This window comes from Apaloderma vittatum, unplaced genomic scaffold (assembly GCF_000703405.1).
Source record: "Apaloderma vittatum isolate BGI_N311 unplaced genomic scaffold, ASM70340v1 scaffold10989, whole genome shotgun sequence".
Lineage (NCBI taxonomy): Eukaryota > Metazoa > Chordata > Aves > Trogoniformes > Trogonidae > Apaloderma > Apaloderma vittatum.
Window position 1 is genome coordinate 21,143 of NW_009735836.1, and position 11,658 is coordinate 32,800.

The following is an 11,658-nucleotide window of genomic DNA, read 5'->3' on the forward strand; positions in this document are numbered from 1 at the left end:
AAGTTATCACTTTCATTCTGTAGAAAAAAAACCTCAAGTTGACAAATCTCCGTTCCTGAAATATAGAGTAAGAAAGGTACAAAAAGCGAGCACTATTAAAGTGCCTTCTCAGAACAGCCCCTTTTCCCCTGCTGCAGGACACCATTCCCTCTTATTTTAAGGAACAAGCAGACATAACTACTTACTTCAGTTTGTCTTTCAGTACATAAAATTGTTTATTGCTTTTGGGCAATTTTACAGTTGTCCTTGCCCCTAGTTTCCATCAGAAAGCATTTTACCATTTTTATGCTTATTTCAAAGTAGATCAAATACTCTTCAGTGCTTTTAAAAAACAATTTATTTTTAGAACTTGCCCAGGCTAAAAATATTAACACTATTTTCACCTGAAGCGATGTCTTGCAGACTACTGAAGTGCCTCCCTAAAGATGCTAAGTGCATCCTTAGCTACCAGAAATCTCATGGAGGGCTGCAGCTCTGAAGTACTCTGCTAATTTTTATTTAAAAAAAAAAAGAAATTATGACTGACATCTACAGTATACAGAATGGGAGACTAGTGCATTGCAGCATTGATTGTTTATTCAATAAATATTTAACCCAATTATTGCCACCAAAGGCAAACAGTGCAGAAATCGTCAGGTAAAGAGATACAAAAGTTTAACATTTTGTTTGTATAAAGTCAGTTACTACTATATTCATACAACTATTTCAAAGAGGTTTTTTCTGCATTTCAAAATTTACACTAACATTATAAAAATATAGAAACATAGTATTTAGGGGTTTAACATGTCCTCGAAGTCTAACTTTTACATTTATACGGTAACATGACATTTCTGTAGTTAAGAACTTATTAAAAATAAAAATGAGTTCTATGGTGGAGGCATTTTCTGCACTGACTATTTCATTATAGTTCTTAAATACATCTTTCTTGGTCCTGGGCATACATTTAGTATGAAACAACTCACATCTCACATTTATCCTGAGGTCAGCTGTGTAAAAAGGAAAGCCAATTTACAATGATACTTGCAGGCTTTTCATTCAAAATATGAGGTTATTTTTAAACAAGCCAATAAAACTCCTGGGGAAAAAAAACAACAAACAAAAACAAGAAAAAAAAAAGTCCCACAACCCTCTCACTGATTTTTTAGGAAATAGTCTAGCATCATTTTGGGGAATTATTTTAAAAAAAAAAAAAAAAAAAAATATCTCAGCTATCATATCCAAATGCTGAATCACTCAACTAAAATTCCAGTATGTGTTTGCCCAATTTGAAACTCAGAAACTGTTTTGAAAAGAAAACGTATAAATCCCCATGAAAAGTCAACTTTAAGCTTCTCATCTCAAGATCCTGACCCGCAACGCAACCCCTGCAAGGAGAAATCTGCTGAAGCCCGTGAGAATCTGCGGAGTCTTCGAATCCGCCCACCAGGTGAGGATGGGGGGTTCAGGTCTCCGTCACCCACCGCAGGGTGCAACAGTTGTATCCTTGTCAAAGCTCCACTTTGAACACAGCAGTTATTTTTCAATAGCACCAACAATCTCTCAGATACCAGCATCAGACAAATACAGATGACACAGAACAGGTTTGTCTCTTCCTGAATCAGCATAATCGGTACAAGGCACTGTTTAGCATAGGAAGTCATAAATAAGAGCAAAACAAGACAATCTGCAAGTTTTGTGACCTTTCAGTTTGGAAGTTTTGTCACATTTCAACTCATTATACACCACGGCTAGAAAAACAAGATGGTCTAAAGGATTAACCAAAACATTACTGTTCCATGCACGCTTACAGTTTTCCTCCCCATATCCAAAAAACTCCCATGTTAACAACATATCAGTGTGAAGCCTTAGGAAATGCGGGTTGTTAAATTAAGAAAGTACATTTTATTCTCCAGTCTTCCACAGAAGTCTAACCTAGACACAACTCAAGTACAAGAAGTTGGAAAACATTCTGATAACATTTGCAACAGTCCATCCCTGCAGAGAAGTGAAAAAACTATTGTCTAGATAATTCATAGATTGAGGCACATTGCAGTTGAAGATATTCAGGCATACTTTATGGCTAGAACAGGATTTTTCCGAGGAACCTCCCTACAGACTCCCCAAGAGCAGCTCCACATGGTTTGAAACACAAATTGCAACATATGGAAAAAAAATGTTTGGTCCTTAGTCACTACTGTCTTCATCATCATCATCATCAGATACCTCATTTAAAGATGACTTAGGGGACTGGCTGTAGGAGTCTGACCTAGCGGACTGGCAAGCAGTCATCTCCCCAGTAGAAAGAAGATCGTAACAGAAGTCGCAAATCCGCACGGGCTTGGAAGACTGGCTCGGGAGAAGAAACCTCTTCTCAGAGCAAGGCCCGCACACCACAAAGCCACACTTGCGACAGTGATGACGACGGTTGACGGGCGTAAATTTTGCTTTCTGACAGCGCATGCACACGGTGGCTTCCGAGTCTGGTACCCAGACAGCTGCATGTTCATTGCTCGGAGTCTTCCCGCTTTTGGAAAGCAAATCAGAAACACATTTATTTATGTGATTCATCCACTCAGACTTCTCTGTGGCAGTGGCAGCGTAAACTGCAAAGGACTTGGTTGGCGTCTTGATAAGCCACCCGTTCCGTAAGTCTCCCTCATCCTGGATGGAATCGATAGTGACGTTTTCCAGCGGGATTATGTGCTGCTTGTTATATTTCTTTTTCTGGATGACAATGTTACCGTAAACAAGGATGTCATTGAACAGGAAGAACTGCCTGGCTTTGGGCTTCTTCCTACACAGCTTTGTTAGTACTCCCTCTCCGATGAGAACACGGCCAGGAATAGTCAGAGGTTGACCAGCTGCTCCAAAGCAGTTTTCCACTATACTTATTCTTCTAGTATTTGCCTCACTGTTTGCCAAGCGATCCACCATCTTTCACAAGTATCCTAAAATTAGGAAAAAAAAAAGGTGTGTTGTTAGAACAGGACTGATTCAGCAGCAGCCTTCCCTAAGGAAGGTACCAACCCCGCATTTCTTAAAATATCTAACAGAACCTGCTGGCTCAGAGACACCGACTTGCCTAGATTGAAGTAAGTATTAAAACCTAAGAATTTTTAGCAACTGATTAGGTTTTTTTTTCAAAAGCAAAAATGTTCCATCCAGCTGACAGCTGTCTTTATCACACAGACAGCACCTACAGCGCTGCTCAGGAGAGTCTCCAGCAACAGACTAGGAGGTTTCCTCCCTAGTAAGGTTACCGCATCCTGGTTTAACACTCATATTTCTCTGTATATCCTCCTGCACCTACACTCTGGACGGCATAAGAAAGCATCACCCATCATTCCAAATGCTAATACTGACAGAAACATCAACTTAACTGAGCAGCTTGGAGATGTAGCTTAGTGTTAACATGACAAACGATAATTATACAATTGATGTTCACGCAGGAAACCACCACACCCACGGCCAGTATTGCTCTTTTTTCAGTACATAAACCTTAAACCACAGGCTAAAATCATGAATCTACCAACTAGAAACACTCTGTACAGGCTGCAGCTTGCACCTGCCACCACCATGATCAAGAGACATCTGCAGGCAGACCAGCACAGAGGACAAGCCACATAGCTTGCAACCACTCCTGAAAACAACTAAGCGGACCTGCACTAAGCAACCTTCAACAGCTGGAAGTTTAGGCAAGAAGGCTTCTTATTTCAGGAAGTACTGAACTAAAGAGTATGTATGTTCCCATTACAGATTAAAACCACCCCTCGTCTTTCCCCACATAGGCAAATAATATTTTTCTCTTGTAACGGTAAGATTCCCAAGGCATCCATCCAACAGGGAACTGAAAATAAGAAGTCACTATAGTGATTCATACCTCGGCAAGTCACACTTTAGCCTATCTTTTACCTTAGAGCATCCCAGGCAGAAGTCAGGCAAAGGAAACTCCTACCAGCTTGATCCAGATCTGCTCCCCACAAGCTTCTCCCAAGTACAGCGGTGAACCTGAACCGTGTGTGAGGGAGCAACGAGACAGCTGGCAGAGACGAGCACTAAGGACAGACGTGTCTGTCAGCACGCAGAAGCAGGTTCTCCTGCGCCTTCCTCCCCAGCTACCGCATGGCTGATGCTCACAACACAGAATCACAGAATGTTAGGGGTTGGAAGGGACCTCGTACAACTGCTGCTTTGAACAGCAGATCAGCAAATACTCCAGTAACTACTACCTGTGCTTCCCAACACGATCCCACTTTGTGAAGTCCTCTACATTCGCCTACCTTTTCTTTTAGATTTCCACTGCCTGTCATCAACATAGTATCAGCTTATAACTGAGATGAAACTGGGCTGAAACCAGGCTCAGACTCTCTCACTCCGCTGTAACCTGATCCAGCCAATCTTTCTCCTATAAATCAAACCTCAGAGATGTCCTTACAAAAGAGGGATGATACTTGATAGAAATTCAGTGGCAAAGAAATCTCCCCTCAGGCCTCTTCTAAATAAGTACGTTACCTGGGATGATACAAATCCACATGTCCAATGTTACATGTATCACATGTAAGTTACTACTCAGAGTTTAATTAGTTCCACACTAAAACAGTTTGACAAGTAGGCTTGCTCACATGTAGCGAAAAACGACCTTTTAAGTTCTGCACATGACATCATCTTGTACGAAAGACTGACACTGAGGACAGAAGAATCTATTAAAGATACTACTGCTTTTGAATTTTCTTTACATGCCTTACAGCATTAGTTACAATGCGAGTATTGTGTTAAGCAGTTTTATGGTTAGTGAAATTACAGAGCCAGCAAATCTGAAATTATTTTGATCTGCAGAAGGTCAAGACAAAACACAAATTGCCTTACAAACAGTTCAAGAGATTCAACTGTGCTGCATCAAGGCACACAAGCAAGTACACCTATACCGTTTCCACCAGGTATTGGTCAAAGAAAAAAAGGCTGACCTCCCTCCTTAACCTGTCCAGTGACTTGGTTAGTTAGAAAGTATTTTCTAAACAGTAAGTTAAGTCATCTTTGCTGCAAAACAAATGTGTGGGTTTTTTGTTCTTCGATTAGAACAACAATCACTAAGCTTTCCAAGGAATAAAATGCTTGTCATTTATCTCTAGAGAAGACTGAGAATCCAAGTGGAAGGAAAAGGAAAAAAAAACCAAAACAACCAACCAACCAACCAACCAAACTCACCCTGTGTTATTTTCACCCCGTTCACCAGCTCTAGCTCTCTGAACTACTACTCTTGATAAGGTTCTCAAAGCTTTGTCCATCATTCCCTTTAAGAGATGCCCACAAGTGGACACTGTACTAAATCCCTGAATTCTTCTGCAACACAAAACTTAGCAGAAATTGGTATTGCTACAGAAGGAAACACAGCAGAACTACATCAGTTACCTGCCCTCCTCCCTGCACCCTTGTGCCATTACAAAAGTGACACAGTGAATTAGATAAAGGCTGATCAAGCTGAGGCCAAACTGGAAAGCCTTAGGGCTCGGGGCGACAGGAGAGCTGCAGTGGAAGGAGATGATGGAGAGATGGGAAGGAAGGTGCTTTGACACTGCGCTGCATAGAAAGTAATTGGCTTAAACTCATCACTAAGTAAAACTTACAGTATTATTTTCCCCTCCAACAGAACACTAGAAGACTCAAATTACAGCAATACATTTCAATTTTTTAATGCTATGACTATACAGGCATATCCAAAATATACTTTTCAATAGACACCTTCTTTCAAGCATTCCAAGCACGACTACAAGCACAAAGATTGGCACTGGGGTGCATGTTTTTTGGGTAAGTGATTGGCTTCACTTCTACTACAGCCTTGTCTAATGCAGAGGTGCCACTCCACCAAAATGCCGTTGGTTTCTCCCAGCTACTATCTCTCCACCTACCAAGGAAAAAGTATTAAGGAGGGAATGTAAAGGATAAACTAGGAACTTTTTGTTGTGTATTTACTGTAGTCCTAGGATCAAAAATTACACTCAAGTGCCCTACTGCCAAAGCCCAGGATTTGGAATGAGGGTTTGTTGGCAGTAACCAACAGATAACCATTCCCCTCTAACAATACACCCGCAATAAACAGCCTTTGCAAGTGCCAAAACTGAACCAACAGCCGCTTTAGAATTAACAAGTAGCCAGTCACAGGGTCAGTCTAAAGTTACTTACTAATCCCATGTTCTCTGTGAAGGGGGGAAGTAAATCAGTCAGTAGCGAGCAAGAGAACAGACAAATACTCTTTTCTGCAGGTACAAATCAATATACACTACTTATAAGCTTACACTTTTATGCAAATTATCCACAAATTACAGTAAACTAAATGCTTCTGCTAGTCCACAAGAGACCTTCCCTCTACCCAGGGAAAAAAAAAAACCAAAAACAAAACAAAACACACACAAAAAACTCCAAACAATTGTACTGATGAAGCAAATTCTTGGTGTGAAGTTCCAGTGACCTGTACTAAGCACTCGCTCTGCCACAGCTCCAGCTCAGGCTCTTTTCCCTGCCAATAAACAGCAAACTTGGTTCAAGGTCACCACAAGAGCTTTCAAAATACAAGTCACTGGCAGAAGAAAACAAGGGCAGAAAAGGCTAAAGGTTTTAATTAACTGTTCTCTAGGACAACCTAAGAGAAAACAACTCTAACCAGGATCATTTAGTCATCATCATGGCTTGCAACCAAAACATATGACTGCAGAACTTGTACTGAAGACTGTATTTTCAGCTTGTTGTGAAAATAACCATCTTCTGGACTTAACACAAGAATTTGGGGCATGTTAAGGACTATTAAGAAAGACAAGATTATCCACCTCTTTTAGATTGAAACTTTTGTTTATAACATCAACAAATTCTCACCTACCAGCCTCAATTACGGTAGTAAAAGCCACAGGCTGTTAACAGACTATTCCACCTTTCCAGGATATGAATTGTATTTTACCACATTAATAGTTTAAATCTCTTAAAATTAGCACTCTTGACATTTCTCATAAGTTTTTAGAGAACTAAAAATTAAAAATCCAATTGAAGTCCTACGCATGCCAATGGTCATTCACCTTCATCAGCCTCTTCCGAGAAAGTAAGCTAGATCAGAAATGGATAATAATAAACTACCCGGAAAGTATCATGACTACAAATAATAATGAAACATGGAAAAAACAAAACAGGAACACAAAAAACAAGCCATCCCCAAGTCACAACAGTGAAAGTTAGAAGAAGAGGTGGACCTTTTCTTACAAGAACACAGATCAAAGAGCCATTAAATTAAAATATTTTCTGGACACACAAAGCAATCTTTTAACCCCAAGACATCACAGTCCAAAAATCTATGCAAGGTTATCAGTTACCAGTCTTTTAATATTACAATAATCTTTTCCTAAAGCATATTCATACATATTGTAAGAGATAATAAACCATACCCTGGAACTAGGTGGTAATATCCTCCTCTCTGCCAACTAAAACTTTCTTCTGAAGTTTCTACTGTTGGCCACCATAAGAAGGAGATACTAGATTACTGTCCTCAAAATGCAGAATCTCAAGACCTGACCCAACAAAGCAATTCCTGAGTGATGGCAAATGGCTGAGAACATGCCCCAGTCTTCTCCGGAGCAAGTGAAGAATAAATGAGAACCACAGGCTTCAAAAGCACACACCAGACAGCTCCACTTAAGGGAAGAGTGCAGTCTCAGTTTATGGATGCTGTGAAGTCAAAAACTTCAAGACTATTGTTCAGAATTTTACGACATTTGACTCCAGTATCACACTTTTTGCATACAAACTCCTGAAGGGTCTCAGGCCCATATGCAAGGAGCGCTCCTTTTGTCTATGAGGACCAGCAGCCCATTCCATCAGAGTTTCTGTGTCCAGACTGCAGTGTAGTACCAGCTGCTACTTAAAACATCCCCAAAATAAACAGATTACCTTCTAACAAAAATGAGCTGCATAGTGCTGCACCCAGTAAGCTTTAGCAGCCTTTCCAAATAAATAAATCTCAACTCTCAAAATGCTGCAATACCTTCAGTTTGCCATCCTCTCACATACATGCTCTCGCTAAGACCATTTCAGGATGAAGATACTGGACAACAGCTTTCACCACCACGGTGTAATATGCTGTTTAAAGGTGACTATGTATTACACGACACAGAAAGCCCCAACTCCTCCAGCACATGCAGAGCTGTTTTTGTCACTATTTCTTCTCTTACTCACAAGAAGCTTCTACAGAAATAACGATTCTGTTACCAAGATACTGTGGTCTTCTTGGTCCCCTATTTCACTCCAGTTCTACATTTGTATCCTGTTGGTGAGAACAGCCACCTTCAAAGTGGGCAAACGTAGATGCTGCTGAAGGCTTTGAAGAAGTAACAAGTTACCCACTTTCCTAAAACACAACATATGTTATGGAAGTTGCATATCTACTACAGTTATTAACATTCCAGGCTACTGCAGCAGGAAAATAATTCTGTCAGGGTTGCTGTGTGCTGACAAGTCACTTCCCCCATAATTGTTCCTTTCTGCCACTGTATCCTGGTGACCAAACCAGTGATCTCCTGGGACTCAAAACTTCTGCAGGTCTTATTTAAAATAGGAGAATGTTTACTTTATATGCTACTTCTGTTCTTGACAGAGGCCAGACTAAACTGTACAGAAGAGCATCTGTACTTGAAGACAGACATAAGGAGTTAACTAGAAAGAAGCAACTCTGCTGACATAGTTACTAACTCAACACTGCCAGAAAAGCCTTCTGCTACCACATTAGCACCGTAGCAGCTGGCAGGATCATCATGGAGCAGACCCACCGATAACTCGAAGGTGCTGGAGCACAGAAATGAGAAGAAAAAAGCCATTATGGTGCAGTGACGCAGATTGCACGCAGCTCAGCACAAAAACATTTCCTCACTTCAGCTTAGTGTGGGCTACCATCACAACCAGCACTCCCTTTAGACCACAGGGCAGGCACAGAAGGTATGCAAGAAACACAACCTGAATTCCCAAGTTTCTTCAGCAACGCAGCAGAACTGCCAGTGCTCTATTACTTTCTGGCCTGGGCAAGAACAAGTCTTGTCCAGTACACAGTCCCTGCTAACAAGCATTAATTAATAAGCATCTAATTTTTAGCATTATTTTTCTTCAACACTCCTTCAAGCGAGGAAAATATTACTGGTCTTGCCATATAATTGCCAGTTCACCTATCATCATCTTTACAATTAGCAGTTAGGCTGTTAACAATCGCATTTAACACATAGCATTAACACAAACCAGGCAGGTTACATTTCTCAGAGCCATGGTATCAGGATGTAGTAATGTATATATTACTACATATATTCACAATTAAGGTGACAGTTTTAAAGGAGAAAAAAAAAAAAACACATATGTATTTAAGCTGCTGGAAAAAGTACAAGAGCTCAAAGCTAACCACACATATGCCCATTCTGTCCTAAAGCAGCAGCAGATCCAGGATGTTTCAAAGCCAGATGCAATAACACAAGTCCAGTGAAAAACACCATTAAAACAGATAAAATGAGATCTAGACACTGTTGCAGCAAAGCAAATGTCTAGAATAGAGAGGACTCAGAAATGGAGGGATACAGAAGACGTAAAGAAAGAAAATGTATAAATAGCAGATCTAAATGAAGTACGGTGATAACGTGCACCAATTAAATTTCTAAGTATTTCCCCAGTTGTCACACAGAGCCCTTGTTCTCACACCTGCATTTGCACATACAGACAACTTCAGCAACTTGGGTTCCACCACGTACAAGCTAACCCATTTTCCTTCTTGCCTAAGGGTGACACATATGCTTTATTATAAAAGGTTCTGTTAAGAGTCACTTAATAAGTTAAAGGTTTTATCATGCCTCACTCCACAACTCAAAGGCTCTGAGTAGAACAGAGATTTCAAACAGAACTGAGTCTTGGTTTATTATACTTAATTACACATGTTAAACATACATGAAAGGTACAGAAGATCAATAAAACTTTTACAAGACAGAAACAAGTAAATTATAAACCTAAGCCGGACAAGGACTATCTGCAGACCAGATGAGCATTAAATGATTGGTTTGTAAGATGACTCATCTCCTGGATCTAGGGAGGAAAATAACACACTCCCTAAACAGAGTTCATCAGGCAGAGTAAGTCATTTAGTACATAGCTACCTATCTTGGTTTAGTAACAGGTTTCAGATAATTGTTATACGTTATGCTATCACATCAGACTCAAGCATCTTTCCTCTTGCATTCTGCCTATGCAAGGAAGACATACGAATTTGACTTAAAACTGAATAAACAAACAATTCAGTTACCCAGAACCCTCACCCACCCCTCTGATTTAAAGCTCTGAAATGGTAATATCAGTACTTTTTGTCAACAAACTTCCAGCTATGAAGGCATGTCAGTACTGTAATACAGTACTCTAATCTCTATTAATATTAGATGTATTGCTCTTAAGAGCAGCACGTGACTTTCTGCACTACTGCCAAGTAAAACATAGCGTAAATTTCTGAAGTGCAAGCTGTTAAAGGAAACTTATCAATGTCTTATGCTTTGAAATTAGCTTTAGTGGGAAAAATTGCTGAACTGAACACATGCACGACAGATACTCTGAAGTTTCTGATACAGGTCAGAAGAGAAGTCAGCATAAATTTTAAATCTTACTGTGGCCTTAATAGTTCCACCTCCTACACAGCCTCCTCCAATACATACAGAGAAGGATGACATCACCGCTTGTCCCAAATGTTTCACTGTGTCATCTTCATTGGCAAAATTAGGCTTTCTATGCACTTAGATCTGATTAGCTGTAATCAGAAACCAAGCTTTCATGCACAAGTCAGCATCACCTGTAAGAACCGTAAAGGTAATAGTAAGAACTAGATTAAAGATGATCTAGAAATATCAGCAAGAGGTATTTAATTAAACTTTAATTCTATCATTCTGTGTGTAGAATAAAATATTGAGGAAAATGGAAGTTTTAAGTATCTATTAACCCATTTATGAACTTGTTAATATTTCATTCTAGATTTTACAGCTAAATATATCTGTAACAATTAACTGCAGAGTTTTTTAATAGCAATTATATATTTCCATTATTTTCCATCTGTTTTTTAGAAACAGTAAAAAGACCAATTTGACCATAAAGTTAGGAGAAATTAAAAGGAATTTCACCCCCAAAAACTTTGAGAGGAGATAGAAATATGGCAAATGCTTTCTAAAGATCTTTATCGCTGCAAAAAGTGACATGATGGTAACAATTAAATGCCTGTATTGTGCTGGAGCTATCTGCCCTAGATGCTACGTAAAACATAAGATAACTGTCCCTTAAAGAGAAATACAGCCTTTTAGCAAGCCGCTCTCCAAAAATTCTCTTCACAAAATCATTCCCAAACCTGGTACATTTAACAAACTGCCTTGTTGTACCTACTGTAACCAGCTGGTAAGAACGCAGAGGATAACCCCGATGATATCTAAAAGAAACGAATACCAAGAATGACAAAAAGCTACATCACAACACTGCAAAGAAGTAAGAAGGATCAGAAGATTAAAAAGACTGTATCAAGGTAGAGATGACAGAAGGAAAGGAGACAGCAAGATCCCTCTGAAATTCTTCAATATAGTCTTTAGTCCAAATCATTTTTGGCTAATTTGGTTAATGACTGCAGCATTCAGAAAGGTAGGG

General features: G+C 39.6%; 1 protein-coding gene across 1 annotated transcript; it reads right to left on the bottom strand.

Annotated features, from left to right (window-relative positions):
• Positions 1-2,018: 2,018 nt before the first annotated feature.
• On the bottom strand, positions 2,019-2,922 carry PLEKHF2 (pleckstrin homology domain containing, family F (with FYVE domain) member 2). The gene has a single exon (XM_009876746.1). It carries the CDS (start codon positions 2,911-2,913, stop codon positions 2,164-2,166), a length of 750 nt encoding a protein of 249 aa, XP_009875048.1. The 5' UTR covers positions 2,914-2,922; the 3' UTR covers positions 2,019-2,163.
• Positions 2,923-11,658: the final 8,736 nt, after the last annotated feature.